The 21,987-nt window shown below is 46.0% G+C and overlaps 1 protein-coding gene across 2 annotated transcripts in view; it reads left to right on the forward strand.

The window, feature by feature from the left end:
* The first annotated feature begins 623 nt into the window (after positions 1 to 623).
* The window catches only part of USH1C (USH1 protein network component harmonin), a 739,024-nt gene continuing 717,660 nt past the window's right edge, over positions 624 to 21,987 (forward strand). Inside the window, exon 1 of one of the 2 annotated variants that reach the window (XM_085648065.1) lies at positions 624 to 777. In XM_085648065.1, coding sequence (XP_085504191.1) covers positions 742 to 777 — 36 coding nt within the window. In that variant the 5' untranslated portion in view covers positions 624 to 741. The remainder of the gene's footprint in view (positions 778 to 21,987) is intronic. The other variant, XM_085648066.1, reaches the window with a different exon arrangement.

The raw sequence follows: 21,987 nt of genomic DNA on the forward strand, positions 1-21,987 counted from the left end.
ATGCCGCTCAATAAGCAGTCAGAAGCTCGTTAATCACACTTCCATAATTTACACAAGTCACTTCGGGCATGTCTATTTTCATGCTTCACTAATCCGTTCGGTAGATTTAGGGCTTAGCTAATGGATTTGCCAAGCGTGAAAGTGCCAAACTAAGAGGCAAAGGGCATGGATATTACACGCCCTCATTTAATTCCAGCTGAGAATTTCAAACGAGCTATGTGCAACAATGTATGTTTAGCACGCATATCTAAATAGTTTATATGCAGTGCACTTACAATTCAACCAAACTTGCCATGTGTCACAAAATTACAAATAATTCTGTGAAATATGTTGCATTTTCAAAGATGGAAATAGCAAAATTGCTATGTATTCAAATATTTGTTTTCATAGTGAAGCAATTTATTTCCATGCAAAGAGAGCCATTATGGAAGGATTTTAATTCCACAGCACGAAGCTTAATTAACATCAACCCACAGCCGCCAATAAACAGAGGTGTTAACCAGGGATGGAGCTGTCACATAGTTCTTCATTAATGACAGAACAAATAACCCGGGTGAGCATGAAAGCAAGAACAGCCAATCGGAAAGCAGCAGGCTGTAGCTTGTCTCAGGCTTTCCGTTTAGTCCAATCGAACCGCCGCTTACATCTCAACTTTGGAACCTGCTTTGCATCTCGAGTTTCAGGAGCACCGTCCTCCTGTCAGGGACAAATTGTGGTACCTTTCGACCAGCAGCGGGCATCATGGAGAGGAAAGTGGCAAGAGAATTCAGACACAAGGTAAGAACTCGCGACGATGACAGACCCTCACATGTAAAACTGCTATCAGCAATTGGCAAAGTAAAACTTAGTTCTTGTCTTGTTTTCTGGAGAAAATGCCAGGTGCTGAGACTATGGACTTTAGAAATATATTATTAACCCGGAGGCGCGGCTCATGGCTGAAACTACAGGGAACGGAAGGCGGGTGCTGTTGCAGCTGTTCTGGGGTAAATGTCTACCTCACGGGGGTTTAGAGGGCATCTGACAGCTTGTCGGCTTAAAACACGCAACTTTCCTATATACGCAAGCCATTTCCAAGGTTTCTGGCTTAAATAGAAAGCGTACGGGTCAGTGCGTGTGCGAACGTTTGCAACCACTTAACCGACGGATTATATTAATGAATGTCTCATCACATCAAGTTAAAGTCTCGAATGTACTTATTCACAAACTGGGCGCGGTGCTTTGGACAGGTAATGTAATAGGCACCTGGGTGAAGTGTAACGCTGGCTCCTCACTGTTAACTAAAAAAGCCCCTCCCTGGCGAATTTATGAAATTAACCTCTGGTTATGGAGTCTGTGAAGTCGCTCAATGTGTGAAAGCTGCAGAGACATCATTTATATATTGAGTATTCAATTTACAAACCGCAAATGACAGTCAAGCAAAGCTATTAACTATGGACACTTTCGCTCATTCTCTTTTTAAAACTCATTTTGCCCAAACATGAAAAAAACACAAGTCCGCTCACACAAACCCGCCAAATATATGTTTTCTTTTTCTCTGTCTTGCGGCTCAGGTCTGTGAAATCCTATTGCCAACGCCACATGATACTCTTAAATAATGTATGCGTCGCTACAAAAACAGATCCTATTGTGAGCCTTCCACAAGCACTGATGCGCGCTTCATGCGGCCTGATAGCATTTATTTTATGGCTTTGGATGTTTCTGGAAAAGGGTAATAAAACCTGTTACATATTAACCCTATGACTTTTGACCCTTTAACGGAACACTTCATGCAACTTTATTTTTAGATGCGACCAATTGCCACACAGCAGCACAGCGGGACGCAGATGGTCGTTCGACCAGGGTCCTCGATTGCTCATTGGTTTTTAATTGAAGGGTGGGTTAACGCATCTGAGCCTGAGGCTGGGGCAGCTTTGAGTCGTACGTCACTCTTCATGGCATCCTGGCGTTCGGCTCGGCTCATGGAGGTCTCTATTCCTCTGCCGTGGCTCGAGCTGCTTTGCACGAATAAAGCAATATTTAAATACACTGCTTAGAAGCATTTGAGCTGCGTGTGACTCGTGCATCTACCCACAGCCTGCATAGAACGACTTATCTAACTTAAAATGTTTTAGACGAGGAAGTTACAAAACATGCCATACTCAGTGCTTGGCCTGGAACTGAGAAAACAATACAAGCATCGTTTATGGTGCATTCAAATGGCATCTCTATGAGCGCACCGTGGAGAGAAAAACTTGTCATATTATGCAATCATACAGATGGCACCGATCTGCACACATGTTATGTTATGTGCATTTGTAAAGCTCACTGTCTATCACCAGCGATGATCTTTCTTCTCTTTTACACTGTGTGCTCACAAGTAGCAGAGCACCGTTACCCGTTCCTTGTCCGCGCCTTTCATCCGTGCATTATGGGGATAGGGCTTATTGCCTTGGTGCCTACTCTGCAATGGCACGCGGCATGGGTAACAGCTACATTACTCATTTGCATGATGCTGCATATCTTGCAAATGTGGAAATGAGATCCTCTGTAAAAATCTACGCGTAATGAAACAGCACGAGTCACGACTCATGTCAAGGCACCATTAAAAAAATATACAGTTGAGGACAAATGCTACAAGTCGCCTATTTTCAAAGTTACATTATTTTTTATAATAAAATCCTCAGTCACTGTTTTATGACTGGGATGGAGGTAGGACAAATGCGAATGCCTGCCAAATTATGCAATTTAGGGCATAGTGAGTTAAAGCAGGTGTCAATGAGGAGTACTGTCCTTTTATGGCTAAAAGCGAAAGGCTACCGTCAAAGAAAATACACATTAATTATTTGGGAGCACCAAAGCACAATTAACATTTAGAAAGGCAAAAATAAATTAAAAATTCCCAAACTAATTTAAGGAGAAATTAGTTTGGGAATTTTTAATTTATTTTTCAGATACTTAAGAAGAAATTTGGCATTCAAACTTACTAACACCCATGACAGACATGCAAGACATATATATAACAACATTTAACTTTGAAGGGAATGTGGGGTAAAGCACTCACGAGTTCCACACAGTAAGACGGAAGCTCAGTAAGTTCCTCACCCACAATTGCTGTTCAAGATACTGACTGCAAATACCCACATATCGAATATACATGTAAAGTCAGGGTCCATGGTAATGTTATAAAAGTAACTCAAAATTCACAGTGGACAAGAAAAACCACCTAGGTTGTTGGCTGTGCCCACGGATTCTGGTGATCAAACAGGAACATGCAAGGCAGTAACATCAAGAGTGTGGAACTAATACACATCCATAAATGGACAAGGAGCAGGCAAGGAGGCGAGCTTACCAGAAAATAAATAAAAACAAAGGGCACACTTGGCAGAAAGCAAGCACAAACCACACAAGGGAAATGGAAGCTAAGACAGCGGGAACAGGAAGGAAGTAAACTAGAAACTGGAAAGAAGGAAAGGAAAGCAGGCACAGGGAGATGCATATACAGAAAGCAAGAGTTCAAGGGTGCAATAAAGTGCTGACTCAGAATGCAAGGGAGCACAGCAGGCAGTGCTAGTTCAGGAACAAGGATTAGCTACACCTGAGGAATCAAGGTAGCACTGCAGGCAATGCTAGTTCCGGAACAAATAAATTAGCTACTGCTCAAGAACAGGAGACAAGGAATAACTATAGCTCAGGAACTTCAGAAACATAGATAGCAAAGCTCAGGAAATAAGGAGTCCGCCAAATAGGAACATTGCTACAATGGTCAATGCTGGGCTGATGGGAACTTAGGTTTAAAAGAGCTCACTGTGATCACATGCCTCAGGTGTGAGTAGGTTAGCTCCTGACAGCCGCAGGTATGCTGGATTCCTTCACCCATCCTTTACCTGCAGGGGTGGAGACGAAGCAGTGAGCAGGTAATTCTAGGTAATGGACCTTTTAACAAGAGCAGACTGGCTTCCACAAAACCATGCATGGGTCAGGAATGGATGGGAATTTCCGAATAGTGTCCAAGAGCCAGGAAATAAGTATAAACATAGAGTGGACAGCCCAGAACCTTATTAGAACACTAGAAAGTGCCATAGGTAATCACCTGGTGGGGGGCACAAGAGCACAGAGAGCGAATCGTGACAAGTAGTTCCTTCAGGTCAGCAGTGCAGTCCTTTCAGAAGCACAGTAGTCCTCCTTCCTGGAAGATTAGTCACGGGTCCAGAAGTGTACTGAAGAGTTGTTGTCTGAGGCTCAGGATTTATACCCAGTTGTGCCTTTGAAGTGGGGAAAGATTTCTTGAGGCATATCTTTGAAGTGCACAGGTGCCCTTACTTCCTTGTTCTGGCTCCAGGTTAACTACAGGGGGTCTGCAGTCCTTTGTGTGGAGCCTATTTAAGTGTAAGGGGGGCCTTGCCCAGTTCCTCCCTCCCATCTTCCCAGTGATGGCCCTTCCAGGCCCTCTTAAGCTGCCTGTTGTGTGTGACTGTTTAGGATGAATACACAAAGCTCAGCTGTTAACTACACCCTTTCATGTGGTCCAGAAATAGACTGCAGGCACCAAATGACTAAGGCAGGAAAATGCAACCTTCTAAAAGTGAGATTTTCAAAATTGTAATTTAAAATTCAACTTCACCATAAGTTAGGATTTTTCATTAGAATTTCAAAGACACCAAACATGAAATGGTAACCTATTCCCATTTTGAAATTGCAGCTTATTAAATGCAATAAGGTAACTTCAATGTTTTACTAGGGGAGAGGTAGAACTAATGCAAGAGCTTTTCTCTACTAGGACATGTAAAACTTAAATGTACATGTTCTGATTTTTAAATACATTTCACCCTGCCGTCTGGGCTGTCCAGGGCCTACCCTAGTGGTGACTTAATTTTGACAGGTCCAAATGGCAGTTTAAAACTGCACACACAGTCTGCAATGGCAGGCATGAGACATGCTTAAAGGTCTACTTTAGTGGGTGGCACAATTATTGCTGCTAGCCCATTAAAAGCATATCATTTACAGGCCCTGGGCACAGTTAGTGCCACATCACAAGGATCTTACAAGTACATTTAATATGGCAATTGGGTATTAGACAATCTTACCCTGTTTTTACAGAAAGAGCACAGGCATTTTAGCACTGGTTAACAGTGAGAAAGTGTGCAGAGTCCTAAGGCCAACGAAAACAAAGTCAGCAAAACAGGAGGGTTGTTGGCAAAAAAGTAGGAGGTAAACCACACTAAGGATGCCAGGTTTGACAACACTGAATGCGTGATAACTTCCATTTGGGACAAGATAGGGAAATGCTATTTCCACTCAAATGAACAGTAATTTAAAGTCCTCATTAATGGTAAATGTCATTCTTCTGCCTAAACCAAATGTGGCTTTATGGCAACATCCAGGGCCACATGACTGTGAATGGCTCTTCTGTGGTGTTTTGCGTAGTCCTTTCAGAAATGGAGACAACAAGGGTTGGGTGTTGGGCTGGGTGTTCACCTACTGAGCAGGATATCCTAGGGGGTTGAACTCAGCCTTCCTGAGCTTCAAAGGGTAGCCTCAGGTCTTGTCCACCCCTTCCTGAGATTTTTAAGGGTTGTCTGCACTAGCATTAACAAACACAGCTCACAGCTAGGCATGTCTGCCCGTTGTTACCCTAAACAGTTTGGAGCCAAACCCAGGAAAGGGGGAAGGTTAGACAAAGGGGCTTCCCCAAACCACAGAATGGCACTCAGGATGAACATGGCATATTCAGAACCTGTGATCAGAACACTCCGGGACCTGTGTAAGATTCAGGAGGACTTTTCTACTGACTGAAGAAGGAAGACTGGAATTGCTTGCCTTGGGCCCAGGCTCTCTAGAAGTGACTCCAAGAGTTAGTTGGTTGACCTCCAGTTTGATCTACAGGGCCACAACAAGCTCCCAGCGGACTCTCTCCAACTGCCCATCTGAGGAGCACCAATTGGATCTGTCTGCTGGCCTTTGCTGGAGTGAGTCCTGCTCCCGATGAGGTGACCCTAGGTCCTGGTTCCGTGACTGGCATCAAGGTGTACTCCTCCTGAAAAAAAGATAAAGGTACAAAGGTTTTGGTCTCTGTGCGACCGCAAAGTGACCTCTGTTTGCTGAGAAATGACTGTCCACAATGACCGGCAATGCATAGCTCGAGGAGGACCTTCACTTCATGCAGACAACAACCCTCAATGTGAAGCTTCAGCGAGACCTGCATTTCTAGCCGACAGCGACAGCCCACTTTGACTGACAACCAGAAGCTCCAGTAACAATCAGCTTTTTTGCTACAACTGCAACCATCCGTGACACCTGACCTGTACAGACAATAACCTCCTTGCTGTCCCCGCCAAGGCTACTAGCAGTTTCTTGCACAGACTTGAGAACTTGAGACTTGAAAACTCTTCAGCAGGATGAACCTGGTCCCTGTATCTGACATGCACTCCATCGCAGTTGGCCTGAACTTGTGACTTTAACCCGGTCCAGAGCAAGCAGATTACTGTGAGTGACTCTTTTTTGCTTTTTGGTGTTATGTTATATTCCCCATAAACTTAAAAAAACTTATATCTGCTGTTATACTGAATCTTATGTTGTCATCTTGATGTCATTGTATTAATTAAATGTTCCCCTATGTTTCTAAATTGGTTTTGGATTTCTTTTGTGTTGTGTTTTCACTTTACTGAGTGCTACATAAATAATAGGGGTGTGCAAAAAATTCTGCTCCACCGGCAGAGTTCACAGAGTTTTGGCCACTCTGGGTTATGCTTGTAACATGGAGTTCCGGCCAAACTCCACCAACTGCATTGTGGTGGAATTTTTTCTCATGTGTAGTTCGCCAACAGAATGTTGGTGATCGTGAACGATGATTGGGGTCCCTAGTGCTATTTTCGGGCACTAGGAGGACACCCGGCAAGATTTTCTCTACGAAGGCAGCACCCGCTAGCACATCGAGTGGTGACGTTAGAGCTGGCCAGGCACTAAAAATCAGCACGAGCTGGGCCTGTTCGCATAACTCTACTGAATCTTGCAGACATTTCATGTACCTCAGCAGAATTCCGCAGAGTCAAATCCCCTAAGTTCCTCCCACCCCTAGTAAATACTTTACACATTGCCTCTAAGTTAAGCCTGACTGCTTTGTGCTCAGCTACCAGAGAGTCAGACAGAGTTTTATTTAATGACTTTTGTGGTTCATGATGACAAGAATTGTGTTTATTATTTGAGTGGGGCTTCCAACCCTCTCAACTAAAAACCCAATTTCTTACAGTTGACAATTGAGCAAGGGTTGGGTAAGGATTAGTGGCTGATTCAACTGTTGTACAGTTTTCAGATTTAAAACTCTTTTGTCACTCAAAATCCTTCAGCAAGGAAAGTCTGGATCCTGTGGGTAACTACTTTGTTTGATGTTGGATCCCTTTTCATGGTCCAGCAGTAACCTCAAACTGTGCAATCAAAACCGCTAAAGGAGACAACCCTAAAAAGGGGGCCATGTTTTCTTTGTATAAACCTGCAATTTTGTCATAGTCCTCTAGAGGTTGACAAGTTTCTAAAACTCCAAGAATCAGCATAACTAAACATCAAATAGAATTTTAGGTACTCTGCCCAGGGTACCCAATATGGATTTCAGTTGGCGACAGACATCTCAACCAATCTATTTGAAACAACAGCCAAAATTCCAGTTTCAACTAATCATGCTGGGTTTCACTGAGGTAGTACAGCAGTAAAAGAAGTAGAAGACATTCTGTTTCTGGGTCACTCTTCCTTCTTCACATCCACTGCTTGATTTGTAAGCGAATAGGTGCTGGTGCCTGAAGTTTTGCTCAGAAGCTAGGGGACAATGCTATTAAATGTCTGCTGAGTGCTGAGCATCAAGGCTGCTTAGTGTTAAATCTACTTGAAGCCTCTTTCGTCCAACACCAGACAGTCACTGCCCAATTTAGCTTAGTCTTGCAGGTCCCTGCTTTCTCCCTTTACCATGTTTTTTCCATTTTCCCCTTTTTCTTAATTGCTGCCTCGCTTGTTTGTGCTGGGTCTGATGAGAACAATTAAGTGCTCATTTCTAAAAAATAGTGCTGGAGTGTCCTACCACCTGCAACCACTGACTCAAATTAAACACTGTTCACAACCCTGGGAAAACTCAGAGATTAGTCCTGAGCCCTCCTTTTCTTTGCAAGGATTGTGACGAGCAGTGTGCGACCAACTTTTGCATAATTTATTACGGCTCCCTTGAGCCAACGGGCTGACGAGCCTTGGATCTGCACCTGCGCGCCATGAGAGGTACTTGACCTGTTTTAATTACATTTTGGCAGTCCACACGGCACCCCTTTACACTGACCTGCTCTCTGCTGACGAGAGGCAACTACCTCGAAACACGTGTCCAGGGATGGCTAACGCAACACATACTGTTCTTTTTACACATCGTGGCATAGGCGTACCCGCCGTCGCCACTACATTTACCACAGTCCTTTGGGGCAACTTGCTGGTGTGACGAGCAGTGTGCGACCAACTTTTGCATAATTTATTACGGCTCCCTTGAGCCAACGGGCTGACGAGCCTTGGATCTGCACCTGCGCGCCATGAGAGGTACTTGACCTGTTTTAATTATATTTTGGCAGTCCACACGGCACCCCTTTACACTGACCTGCTCCCTGCTGACGAGAGGCAACTACCTCGAAACACGTGTCCAGGGATGGCTAACGCAACACATACTGTTCTTTTTACACATCGTGGCATAGGCGTACCCGCCGTCGCCACTACATTTACCACAGTCCTTTGGGGCAACTTGCTGGTGTGACGAGCAGTGTGCGACCAACTTTTGCATAATTTATTACGGCTCCCTTGAGCCAACGGGCTGACGAGCCTTGGATCTGCACCTGCGCGCCATGAGAGGTACTTGACCTGTTTTAATTACATTTTGGCAGTCCACACGGCACCCCTTTACACTGACCTGCTCCCTGCTGACGAGAGGCAACTACCTCGAAACACGTGTCCAGGGATGGCTAACGCAACACATACTGTTCTTTTTACACATCGTGGCATAGGCGTACCCGCCGTCGCCACTACATTTACCACAGTCCTTTGGGGCAACTTGCTGGTGTGACGAGCAGTGTGCGACCAACTTTTGCATAATTTATTACGGCTCCCTTGAGCCAACGGGCTGACGAGCCTTGGATCTGCACCTGCGCGCCATGAGAGGTACTTGACCTGTTTTAATTACATTTTGGCAGTCCACACGGCACCCCTTTACACTGACCTGCTCCCTGCTGACGAGAGGCAACTACCTCGAAACACGTGTCCAGGGATGGCTAACGCAACACATACTGTTCTTTTTACACATCGTGGCATAGGCGTACCCGCCGTCGCCACTACATTTACCACAGTCCTTTGGGGCAACTTGCTGGTGTGACGAGCAGTGTGCGACCAACTTTTGCATAATTTATTACGGCTCCCTTGAGCCAACGGGCTGACGAGCCTTGGATCTGCACCTGCGCGCCATGAGAGGTACTTGACCTGTTTTAATTACATTTTGGCAGTCCACACGGCACCCCTTTACACTGACCTGCTCCCTGCTGACGAGAGGCAACTACCTCGAAACACGTGTCCAGGGATGGCTAACGCAACACATACTGTTCTTTTTACACATCGTGGCATAGGCGTACCCGCCGTCGCCACTACATTTACCACAGTCCTTTGGGGCAACTTGCTGGTGTGACGAGCAGTGTGCGACCAACTTTTGCATAATTTTCTTTGCAAGGAACAAGGTGTAACATTTCCTAGCCTTCATAGGAACCTCTCAGAAACCTGCATACAAAGGAACATAGGCACACTTCTCAGGTTTTTCCGAGGCAGAGTGGAATTGTCTCCAGCACCTGTCTACTTCTTCTGTTGTTTTCTTTTTGCATCTAAACAGTATTCTGACTTCCAGGTGGTTGGGGCCCTACACTGTAATGGTAGCACAGATGTGGTTAGTATGACTCCATGAATCTATACTTGCAAAGTGTGCACCCTGTTTTCCTCAGTTTTTGCTGCACTTCTTCTGACAAAGGTTAACCCGCATAGCACAGGCTTGTAAGCTGTGGGCTTTTCACATCCGCTTATGGACTTGCCAAGTAAAATTAGTTCCCACCCTCAAGCCAACAGTGGAAAACCTACTCAAACTTCCCTCTGCCCATTGCACTTACTGGTTAAGAAAAGTTAGTGAGTCTGTAGGAAGATATCCCAAAAGACCCATTCTTCTGGATGAAAATTGTCTTTGTGTGGGCCACTTGTCTCAATTTCTCTCTTTCCTTTCCATGTATTATTGCCTTGTAAATTTGATGTATCTGTTAGTGACATGTAGCGGCAAGTTCCTTACTGTAGAATATTCCCCAGATGTCAGACTGGATCCAGAAAATCTGGAGCAGTAGGTCTGTGTGCCTGTAGGTGGTGTCGGTTGGATCTGTGTTAGCGGCTGCATCAGTGACGTCCTCACCAGAAATGAAATGCGCAGTACCTAGATAGGCAGCAACTCAGCATGCTGACATCATTGCTTTTCTTTCCACGCCAAAAGTGCAGATCTGAAAGAGCTACCTCGGTCCTGTTTCTCACTGTTCTCTCTTTTTTTTCCTTCACATTATGTCAACATTTTTTGAGGTTCACTCCCAGTGTGGTCTTGGGATGTGCCCTAAAAACCTGTCAGAATTAAACCCTGGGGATCCATTCACAGGCAGTTGTCTGTGATGGAATGCCACTTGGTTTACTTGCAGTGCCTGGAGCTGGGCCACAACACCAAGGCCTGCTCAGACTGAAGAGCGATGAACAACCAAGGTAGGACGGGAGTGTGCCCTGCGGCTTTTGGTCACATGACACTGGACGACTCTGCACATGTTCAGGTCCCATTCATGAAAAAGCGCCTGGGTCCACTCTTTGAGCCATTAGCAGTGGTCATCTTCACTTTCAAAATCCGTGTCGGGTAAGTCCCTCAAGAAAACGAAATCCAAGAAGTCAAAGTGTTCTTTGACTTCACCGCGTTGGCCCAAACCATCGTACAAGGCATGGAAATGATGCCACAAATGTAGGACCCGCTCACACACGTCAGCTGCAGAGCTTGAAGCTGAGTTCACTTCACCTCCCAGAACTTCCAGAGGCCAGAGCGGCCTCCCTCCAGCTGAAGGAATTTTATGAGGCCACCCATCTTTTATTTGGGTTTGCCAACCCCTCTGGAGCACCTTCGGGCCCCATGAGTTCGGCAGGTGCCCAACTGGATTCCTGCCATCATGTTCATCCTCAGCATCAATAGTGCCTTTGGATCCATTCCTTGATCAGTTCCGGTCGCAAGTCTGGGACCTTCCCAGGAGTCTGTTTTGGCTGTGCTGGCCCTACATCATACCCGACTCCGATACGGAGCCAGACCAGATTAGTCCGATGTTGACTCTGGCGCTAACTGGGTCAAAACTCTCATGGTCAGAGACATCACCTCCCTTTACAGGCAGGACCTGTGGAGAATATGATTGGGGTGGATCTGAGGGGCCTTATTGTTATCCCAACCACCTGGTAGAGCCCTTGGCCGAGAATAACTGGCATGAGGGAACTGGTAGATGCCAGTATTCTGCACACCTCTACGGACACTGGTCTAGTCTCTCCGAGTGTGGCAGCAGAGGAAGTGGCTTCATTTGCCAAGGTTGTGAGAAAGGCGGTGGAGGTCCTGGACTTTACGGTGCACTCAGGGGCAGTCAAGACTAATGTCTTGACATAGGTGCTTCAACCCAGGGTAGCCCCCACGGAACCTCTTCTCCCCATTAATGAAGCCCTCTCTGATTCCCGATCGGGGCCTGCCTGGGCCAAACCCTCAAGAGGCACTCCTGTGCACTGGATGATTGCCTACCACCACCAGCAGGATCCTGGGAACCCAGCTAGCCTCACCAAGCACCCTACCCCAAGAGTTACGTCGTCCATGTCTCCATCTTTAAAGATACCATTGGATAGGGAATCCAAGAGGCTGGACCCCTTTGGCAAGAGGATTTTCTCCACCAGACTTGTACTGCCTCATCAGCCAGTATTCTCACACAGTTTGGGCCTCAGATGTGTCAGTGCTGCTCATGGTCTTGGAGGAGGCCCGAGCTATCCTGTCTCAGGCTATTGCTGATGGCTGGGACACAGCAAAGTTCACAGTACGTTGTGGACTGGAAAAGCTGACTCGCTAGTTAGAGCGATTGCTCCATCTGTGGCATTTGTCACCATGCCTGGCTGTGGTCAACTGGATTTTTGGGGGAGGTCCGAGCATCTCTAATGGACATGCCCTTTGATGATACTGTCCTGTTTGGTGACAAGGCTGATTTGGTGCTCGAGCGCTTTAAGGACTGCAGGGCCACAACATGGCCATTGGGAATCTCCACGGCCCCATACCCGCCCCATTCTGCCTTCTGCCCCTTCTGTGGCTATGGTAGGGGCTACCAGCTGCATCCATTCTCACTTAACCACTACAGCCAGCACTCATCCTTTCGGACCACAGGCAGTACCAGTATTTCACAGTGGGCCAAGAACCCTTTCAGTTCGTTTTGCTTCCTTTTGTTCCTACTAGCACCCCTCAGGTGTTCATGAAGGTGATGGTGATAGTTGCAGCCCATCTGCAGAGGTCAGGGTTTCCAGTGTTCTCCTACCTTGATGACTGGCTGTTGAAAGCTGGCTCACCCCAGTCAGTGGTCACCTACCTCTAGACTACAGTAGACCTTCTGCATTCGCTGGGGTTCACTATACATGTGCCGAAGTCAATCCTGACTCCCTCTCAGATGCTCTTTTTCATCAGAGCCATTCTGGACACAGTGTAATTCCACGCCTTCCCTCCGGAGCAGCGAGTCCAGGATATTCAGGCTATGATTCAGACATTTCACCCTCTATTCTGGACTTTGGTGAGACTAACTCTGGGCTACTGGGTCTCATGGCCTTCTGCATCTTGCAGGTAAAGCATGCCCACTGGCATATGTGGGCTCTGCACTTGGACCACAAATACTAGTAGGCACAGCCTCCGGGAAATATCTCCGACATGGTCCAAATATCAAAGAAAATGCAAAAGAACTGCAGTGGTGGCTCGTGATTCGGTCACTAGCCGACCCCTCTCCCTTTCCCACCCACATCTATCACTGGTGACAGATGCATCCCTTCAGGGTTGGGGCGGACATCTGGGAGAGGTCGAGATCAGAGGACTCTGGACTCCAGTGGAGTGTCAGCTTCACATCAGCTTGTTCGAGTTAAAAGTGATCTGCTTGGCATTGAAGGCTTTCCTACCTTCCATTAAGGGGAGGCTGGTTCAGGTGTTCATGGACAACACCACTACAATGGTGTATTGCAACAAGCAGGGTGAGGTGGGATCATAGACCCTGCTGCCAGGACTCTTCTACAAATGTGGAGAATCTTGGTTAGAGCTATTCGCTGCCATCAAGAGCATGCAATGGCAGCAGTTCTGAGCATTGGAATTTCTAAGGCGCCTCTTGCTCTGAGACTCAGTTCGGCTTGAGAGGGGCTGAGAATTCCTGAACACCTTCCCACCAATATCACTCCTGCCTCGAGTTCCGAGGAAAATCAGGACAGACTGGGCCCAAGTCACCCTCGTGTCTCTGGATCAAGCATGAAGATGTTGGTGGAATATGATTTTACCTTGGAAAAACAAAAGACAAGAGGTATTTGGCAAAATAGGAGCAGTTGGTTTAATTAAACACTTCCGTTGGAAAACAACCACAGCAACAGGTATGAGGACTGTCTCCACATACATTTGTTCTGAGTGAATTTATTTAGTCTTTGGAGCATCTTAAAATGACCTAGATCTTATTTTAGAGAAAGGAATGCAGGCCTAGTCATGGGGTTGTAAATCAAGCCACCTGATGGTAAATTAAGGTGGGTCTTGACCTTGTATGGACACAATGAGGGCCAGTGGGTGAAGTGTCCAGATGTCCGGTATGGGGATCGCGTGATTGCTGCGTGTACTATAGTTGCTGTGCTCTGATTGGCTGAGTGTTCCTAACTTAATGTGGCATCTAACTTTATTGTGTTTTTGGAACGTGCCACCCCTCTGGCCATATGTGCTTTATAGGAGCAAATCTCCTAGGACCATTGTGGTGTTGCAGCCTATCTGTGCTACTAATCTGGGTATTTCCCTTTTCGTGTGTTTGTATAGCTGGTTACATGCTACCCTACTTGGATCTGCCAATCAGTAGCCTCAGTTCTAGGTCGCAAGCACTGCCTGACGACATGTTTCTTGCTTGGGGTTGATGGAGACGTCAACTTGGGAGAATTTGACAACAGTGACTCAATCTCGTTTTGAATATACATGTATTGTTGGATTAATTGACATAAATATTAACATTTCCCCCTCTAGTTGAATTTTCAACTACATTATTTACTCCATACTTCATTACATTAACATTGTTGGGGGCTTGTTGCGTTTCATTTTCAATTACTTCTTCTCTATTTATATGCATTCTACCCAATTTGAGGACTGCATTTTTACAGCAGAAAACCCCCAATTGTAGGAAACAACACAAAAACAGTAACAAAAATGAGAACCGGCAGCAATGACGTACATAGTCCTTTAAACCACCAGGCAAGCCAGGCAAACCAGCCCTCATACCATTCCTACTTTGAGACACCTCTCGCCTTATGGCTGTCCGTTTGCAATTGATGCAGTGTCTAGATGGCAAGTATAGGCGTCCCGTTATCCATGTGGTTGCCTGGGATGAAAGTACAGCAGGATGCACCGATCTTGGCACACACCCCTCCCTTTATTATAGTCATTGAGTACAAATCATAGCGGTGTTACATCACCATGAGGAGGATGGCTCTTAGTTCTTCCTTGATTGCGTTAAGGCTGAGCTCAGTACTGTTCATCATTTCCAGCAGCTCCCACCTGGTCATTTGTAATCAGTGGGCGTTTGCTTTCGTCCGCATGGTGAAAAAGGGTACAGACCCTTCCGCATTTAGTTGTGTGTCAGGAAACAGTCCTAATTATTCTGGAATGTCCCTACACTGAGCCCAGCCAAAAATATTGACAGTTCTATTTTCTCGACCCTGGAACACTAGAATTGCTTTCTTCTGTAGTGGATGCTGGTACAACTCTGACAAATTTTCTCCAGGGATGACCAGGGACAAGGGGGTGTATGGTGATTAGAGAGGAAAGGCCATGCCATCCAGGGACAAGCTGAGCATATACAAATTCCCTACACTGCCAGTACAGATCCATAAGCATGGAGGTGCCCCATTGCATGTCTGGTATGATGCGCAGTATCGCTCCGCAGTTCGCATTCGTGTCGAGTGGAATCATTCCTTTGCCTCTGAAACACAAGGAATGCAGCATAAGTTTCCATAAAATTAGGGGGTGCCCCTTCCAACCATGTATACCTATCTATGTCGGCGTCCCATATTTCCTGATAGGAGTGATCTACGCTGGAATTTAGCCCTCCCCTATGTGACTCATTTCCTTTCATCAAGGTGGATGGCCCTATATTGGAACTCCTCGATTGGTGTCCATTTATTATTGAAGAAGACTGCACCAGACATGCTAAGTGCCACTCTGGGACCACAGACGGAAGAGGGAGCAGGCATGTTTGTGCACTGGTTTGGTGGCTTTGCTACCTCCAAGAATCTAATTTCAGGAAAGTCTCGGGGCCAAACAATATCCTCTCCTATGGTACCCCACCTGCCCATCCTATCTAGCTCTGTTTGAATCTCGCTAGGCTTGGTGTAAAGGTATAGTGCTGCTGGAGTGGTCTTGTATCAATTCACGATTACTATTGCTCAAGGAGTTCTACTCTGTTGGGTTGTATTTGGGCCCTAAACCTACATAGGTAGTGGTGGAGCAGGTATTTTGCTTTTTCAAGAGCTACCTCTTGAGATAAATAAAGCCGGTCTGCACCTACTGCGTGTTGTATCAGTGAGCACACATAACACAACTGGGCTTATGTCTGAGTGCCCACAGCGGTCAGGTGCTGATACCAGTTGTTGCGAAAGAGTGCACTTTGTAGTGCATGTGGAATACTAGCATTGGGTTCAGAGTAATTGTAAGTGGTGTGGGAGAGGCCCCTGCTCAAGTGCTGTCGAAATGCCGGGGTGGGCTCAATTTAGCTAGGCATATTTCTGGCTAGAGAATAATGCAGTCACACCCATACTAAACCCATACTAAACAGAGGGTATACAAAGGTACAATAATACATAGCTTTTGAAATATGACAGGTCTTGGGATGATTTCAGAGACATCTGTAGTCTTCTGGTGACTGGGGGTTTCTTTTGGTTTGGTGAAAGTGCTGAAAAGAGTTTGTGTGCAAATGTCTATTAAAAAAAACAGTCAGTGGTCTTTGACCTGAACCCTTGGGCCTGGTTGGTGATCTGCAGACCTGTTGTATAAGAGAGATGTTGTTTTTAGGTTAGTTTAAAATAACATACATCCTTATATATCATCCTGAATCAACCTTGGGATTTCCTATGCCATTCCTTTTTGGGGTTTTGTTCTCTTTTTTATTTTATTCACTCTCTTTTAGTAGGTTGCTGGAAGGTGGCCCCAATTATGGTAACTATTTCAAAATTCGGTGGTGAATGGTTACTCATGGGTCGCCTGGTTCTTTTACTCATTGTTAGAAATGGTGGTCTCTAGCTGACAATATTTATTCTAGTCAGGGTAAGGGAGCTACAAACCCAAGATAACCCCTGCGCCCCCTCTTGGTAGCTTAATACGAGCAGTCAGACTTATCTCAGAGGCAACATGAAAAGCATTTGCACCTACACACACAGTAACACAGTGAAAACACTACAACATGACACCACACCAGTTTAGAAAATAATCAATATTTATCAGACTAAAACAAGACCAAAAGGACAAAAATCCAACATACACAAGTAAAGATATCACTTTTAAAAGGTTCAAAATAGTTCAATCCATACCATAGGAAACTATGGATATGTCACTCTTATCACAAAGTACCTGGGATGAGTCAAAATCAAAGATGAAAACAGGCGCAGGGGAGGTGAAGCGCCAGAAAAGAAAAGCAATGTGTAATTTCTTTAATCCCAAGGGTTGTGATGCATCCTTTCCTTACTACCAGGAGAGGTGATGCATCGATTCTTTCCTGAAGTGTAGGGGAGGTGATGCATCAGTTCCTTACTGTGAGCAGAGGTGATACATCGGTTCCTTACTGTGAGGGGAGGTGATGTGTCGGTTTCGAGAACACGGCCTCGATTCCTTACTCCTGGGCAATGTTGAAAAGCCAGACGCACTGGGTCGATGTGGCAGTGGTGGAACAGGCACTGTGTCGATTTCTCAGCCTCAAAGCAGGTGATACATGATTTCTTCAGCCACACAGCAGGGAGGGCCTGCATCAGATTTGGAGCCCGAGCAGGAGCCACAACGTTGGTGACACAGTGCTCAGGACTTTCAGCCACACGGCAGGCACTGTGTCCATTCTTCGGCTGCTCTGCAGCAATGAGTTGAGATTTCACTGCATCAGGAAAACATGCAATGGATGTTGATGCGTGGATTTACTTTTGTACTTGCAGCACAACCACCTCCAAGAGCCCAGAACTGAAATTGGCTCCATTTGCCATGTAGGAACTCTGAGCAGAGGAGTCCAAGGGCTGCAGATGAAGTCTTTAGTGGCCTTGAGACTTTTTAACAGGAGGCAAGCACACACAAGCCCTTGGAGAACCTTGACAAACAGGATGTAGAAATCAAAAGTTTAGTCCTTTCATTGCCCAAGACAGAAGCAGCAAACAGTAGGCCAACCGAACACAGCAAGAAGCAGAGTGGCAGTTCCCCTCCTACAGCATCTAGCTCTTCTTCCTGGCAAAATGTCCTCTTAGTCCAGTAGTGTTCTGATGCTATGGTATCACAGCTCCAGTACTTATACCAGTTTCCGCTTTTGAAGAAGCAAACCTCAAAGGAAAGTCTTTGTAGTGCACAAGACTTTGCCTTTCCCTGACCTTGCTCCAGACACACTACAGGGGCGGAGACAGCTTTGTGTGAGGACAGGAACAGCCCTATGCAGGTGGCAGTGACAACTACTCCTTCCCCTCTAGCTCAGAAAGACCCATCAGCCTGGTGATGGGCCATCAGGATATGCAGGGCACACCAAGCTCCCTTTGTGTGATTATCTAGAGTGAATGGACAAACAGCCTAACTGTCACCCTCTTTCAGACGTGGATTCCATAGGCAGGCAGAAGCACAGAATGGTAAAGCAAAAAAAATACCCACTTTCTAAAAGTGACACACAACAAACGGGGTTTGGGCCCCTATCTACAACTACCATGGAACTCTATCAACAATAAAAAAACAAAGCAGTTGGTGGTTGTGTTTCTTTTTGTTTTTTACTTTTTTTCACAAGATCATTCTACTTAATAAACATGACCTGTAAATCAATTAAGGCATATTACCATGTTGGCATACATTACTCGGTATTTTGTCACAGAGAGTGATACCAAAAGAATTGAAAACCTATACAAACTATTTTCTCATCACAAACTAAATCACATCAGTAGACAAGATGACACAAATCAAATAGAGTCAATCAGTGTTCAATCAGTCCAAAGTAAGCGACTTCTCTCAGCGCTCTTGGTGTCAGTTATGGGTTCCAAAGACATCAAATATGGATAGTGAAAGAAAACATTGCTTTTCATAGGAAGTTCTTAGTCAGCCTCCATATTAGTGTAGGTTGGACATGGAGACCCCCAAATAATAGCCTATGCTTTTCGAACCATAATCATTATATGTTCTCCTCAGGACAAGGGCTGGGTGATTTCTAAAAATTAAAAAGAAAGAAAGGAGGAAGTTTTCTTCATATTTACAAATATTTACAATAGAGAGAAATTGTGTCATACCTTAGGTAATCTCATATGATGTAAGAGGGAGAGCCTCTTTCAACAGTGTCCGTATTTTTTATTTTGGATGTAGAGCTGAGTAGTAGCAGAACTGCAGACCTATATGATGACTGTGCATTAATTCTTCATGGGAGAGTCTTTTCATTAGAAGAAATCAGGCTTGTGGCTTTAAACTGTTGAAACGAAGCAGGACTATGGTACAATGTTGCTTAAGCATGTTGGAACAAAAGCTTTTATCAAAAAGCTAAAGCGATGCTTGTCTAATGTAACCATGGGCGGAGCAGGCAGAGTTGCTCTACGCTGAGCTCCACAGAGTTGGGCAAAAACTCCACTCCACTCCGCTCCACGCCTCCACACCCCCTCAATAAATATTTTATAAAATAAAAATGAGAATGAAGGCTAATAAAATACACTTACCTTTATTGCGCGTCTCCGGGCTGCCCTCCTCCTCCTCGCCATGTTCCTGCAGAATCCCGTACGGACGTCTGACGTAGGCTCCCAGTCTGACTGGGCTCCCAGTCTACTGCTTGGCCAACCACCTGGTCCTTATTGTGGTGGTGTGGTTGTTAACAGAGTTGCTGTATCTGAATGTAAGATGCATTCAGATTGGTCTAGGCTTGTTTTTGTGGCAGGGGATATTGGGGGTACTGGCCTAGGCTTATTGATTGTTGCTCATGACAATCAGACATGTGACCCATTCTGTGCAATAGAAACATTCTCTGAGGTCTGCCTGCTGCCAGCCTCCCTGACCTCTGCCGTTAGTAGTGGGTGAAAACTCTCTGGGGTTTTGAGGGAGAGCCCCTTTCTAGACTTGTGCCATTTGCATACATGAGCCCAAAGGGTAGGGATGGGCTGAGTTCGTGGAGTTGCACTGCGTAGAATTCCGAAGAGTTGCATTCAAACTCCATAGAATTCCACGGAGTTTAGCTGCGCCCTGCAAAATAATTACCAGGCAGACGTCACTGTCCAGAGTGTATTGTTTTAAAAAGTGACTTGCACCGTTCACATCGGTTCAGAGTGGAAATTTACTATCCCACTCTCTCGTACCCCAGAAATTGCTAATGCACCAGAGTTTACTTTTTCAAAGTTATTTATGATGAGCTCGTCGATGTTCAGTGGCTCCTTAAAATAGGTGCCTTAGTACCGCTTTTTCTCGCACCTCGACCTCTTCTCTTTCTGCTTCAAAGCCTAAAATGTGACAAAGGTGTTCTAAGCATCTGAGATTTACCCTCTTTTCCTATGCCTGCTCCCAAAGACTCGGCAGTAGTGGGAGGTAAAAAGCTATAGCTGTACCTCTGACCATGTACATCCCAGGTGCCACAAGGTGGTACCTCAGACAGTAATTTAGACATTCTGAGTTGAGTAATCCTGCACCCTAAATCCAACTGTGGACTGACCAATAGGGAAATATAGGTAGGAAACACTCAACTGCACTGAAGGAAGACCAAGTTTGCTGATACAGCGCTATTCTTATCCTGTACCAGTTTTTTTCCATGTGTCCCATCAAATCCCAGTAAACGTAGCGCATTTCAGCCAGGTCAGTAGGGACAGAAGTAGTAATAGGACCTACTGTATGAAGAGGCAAGCTGTTTTGCAGTAGCAGCTGCTAAGACTATTTTGCTTATGCTTCTGTTTGTACTCAGCCTATCTGTCCCCTCACTTTTGTTGTTTTCCCCTTCTTGGTCCTCCTCTGTGTCCTACGCCTTTTCTTGTTCCTATGACTTGCTGGCATCTCGTCTTTGTTAGCTTTGCTCTCTCCTGCCATACTTCCTCCTTACCAGTGCTGCAGACAGTTCCTCATCTTTCAGCACTTGAGTGGGACTCTAGGCATGCTTGGGGGGATGTTATGGTCTGTCTGTACTCTCCACTGCAGTAAGTTTCAACCCTACTCCTATAATACCTAAATGTATATTCCTTTAGCGTGTTTCCCTTCCCTGACTGTGCTTCCTCTTCCCAAGGTGGAGTGTTGTCGACCCCTTGAATTTTAGTTACAGACATGGTGCCATAAATACAGATTCGTACCGTAAAATCTTACATTACATTATGGACAGACAATTAATGAAGTGTGCACTGCTCACCTCTTATGCAGCACCTTGCACACAAAAGACTGCTGCCGCAGCCTCAAGCTGGTATCCCCTACCTGTGGTCTCACTCTTGCATTCCCAAATCCCTTGCTGCTCCTGTAAGACTAGACGGAGCCAGTAAGTGATGACACTCTCTGGGGGTCGAGGCTGGCAGTGTCAGATATCGCCTTCTCCTTGGCAAAAGAAAAGACTCTCGGACAGTGAGGGGTGGGCTCTCAAAGTGAGCTGGCAGGCTCCTAAGCTGCTATGTGCGCAGCAGGACACCCCCTGTCTCTACCCCGTCTTCCATCTCTGTCCCTGGCTCTTTTATTATTTTTGTATTTCCTTCTCGAATGCTCTCAGGTGTCGGGGACATGGCTGGTTATATTCCGGCTCCCTTTGCCCTGCACCAAGCGTCCGACAACCCCAGGATCCCTACCCTACTTGCTGTGAGTGAAACACCCTTGGGGGCTACTGTCTTGGGGAGCGCCATGAGTGACGGGCATCCGGGGCTGCCCTTTGTGATGTACCCACAGGGGCTGTCAATTTCATCTACAATGCTGTGCCCAGGAGTTGTTGTAGCGTTTGGTCCGCAGGTGTGCCCATGCTGAAACTGAGTGCTGAGTAGAGGTGGGCAGCAAGACAAACTCCACCATGTGGCGGAATCAGAGTTTTTCACCGGACTCCGCACTCCCTGTGGAGCATGGAGTAAGCAAAACTCCACAAACTCTGCTGCTGGAGCGGAGTTCGCCGACCACCCCTACCAACGCGTCCCCCTCGATGGTGGTCTTTTTCAATTTGCATTGGATCAGCTTAGCAGTGTCTCGGGCTCCATATGGCTGTCTACCCTTCTCAGGCTGAGTCTTTTCCGAGGTGGTTGGCAAGGACCCTTCCTTGGGGTGGTGTTCTATTTGTTGTGTGTACCGAATTTCCTAGGGTGGTTACCAATCTGGGTAACGCATCTGGCGGCAGGAACAGCATTGCAGGCATGTGGAATGCACCACATAGTGCCAGGCATACCACGTCTGTGCCACCTCTTTACGCGTGGAAGTGCTTTGGTGGCAATAGGTACTAAGCTAAGTGATCTCAGAGGCACCCTGGCTGTTGCCTCCATTCCCTCTGTGCAACTTAG

This window comes from Triturus cristatus, chromosome 3_2 (assembly GCF_964204655.1).
Source record: "Triturus cristatus chromosome 3_2, aTriCri1.1, whole genome shotgun sequence".
NCBI classification, from domain to species: domain Eukaryota; kingdom Metazoa; phylum Chordata; class Amphibia; order Caudata; family Salamandridae; genus Triturus; species Triturus cristatus.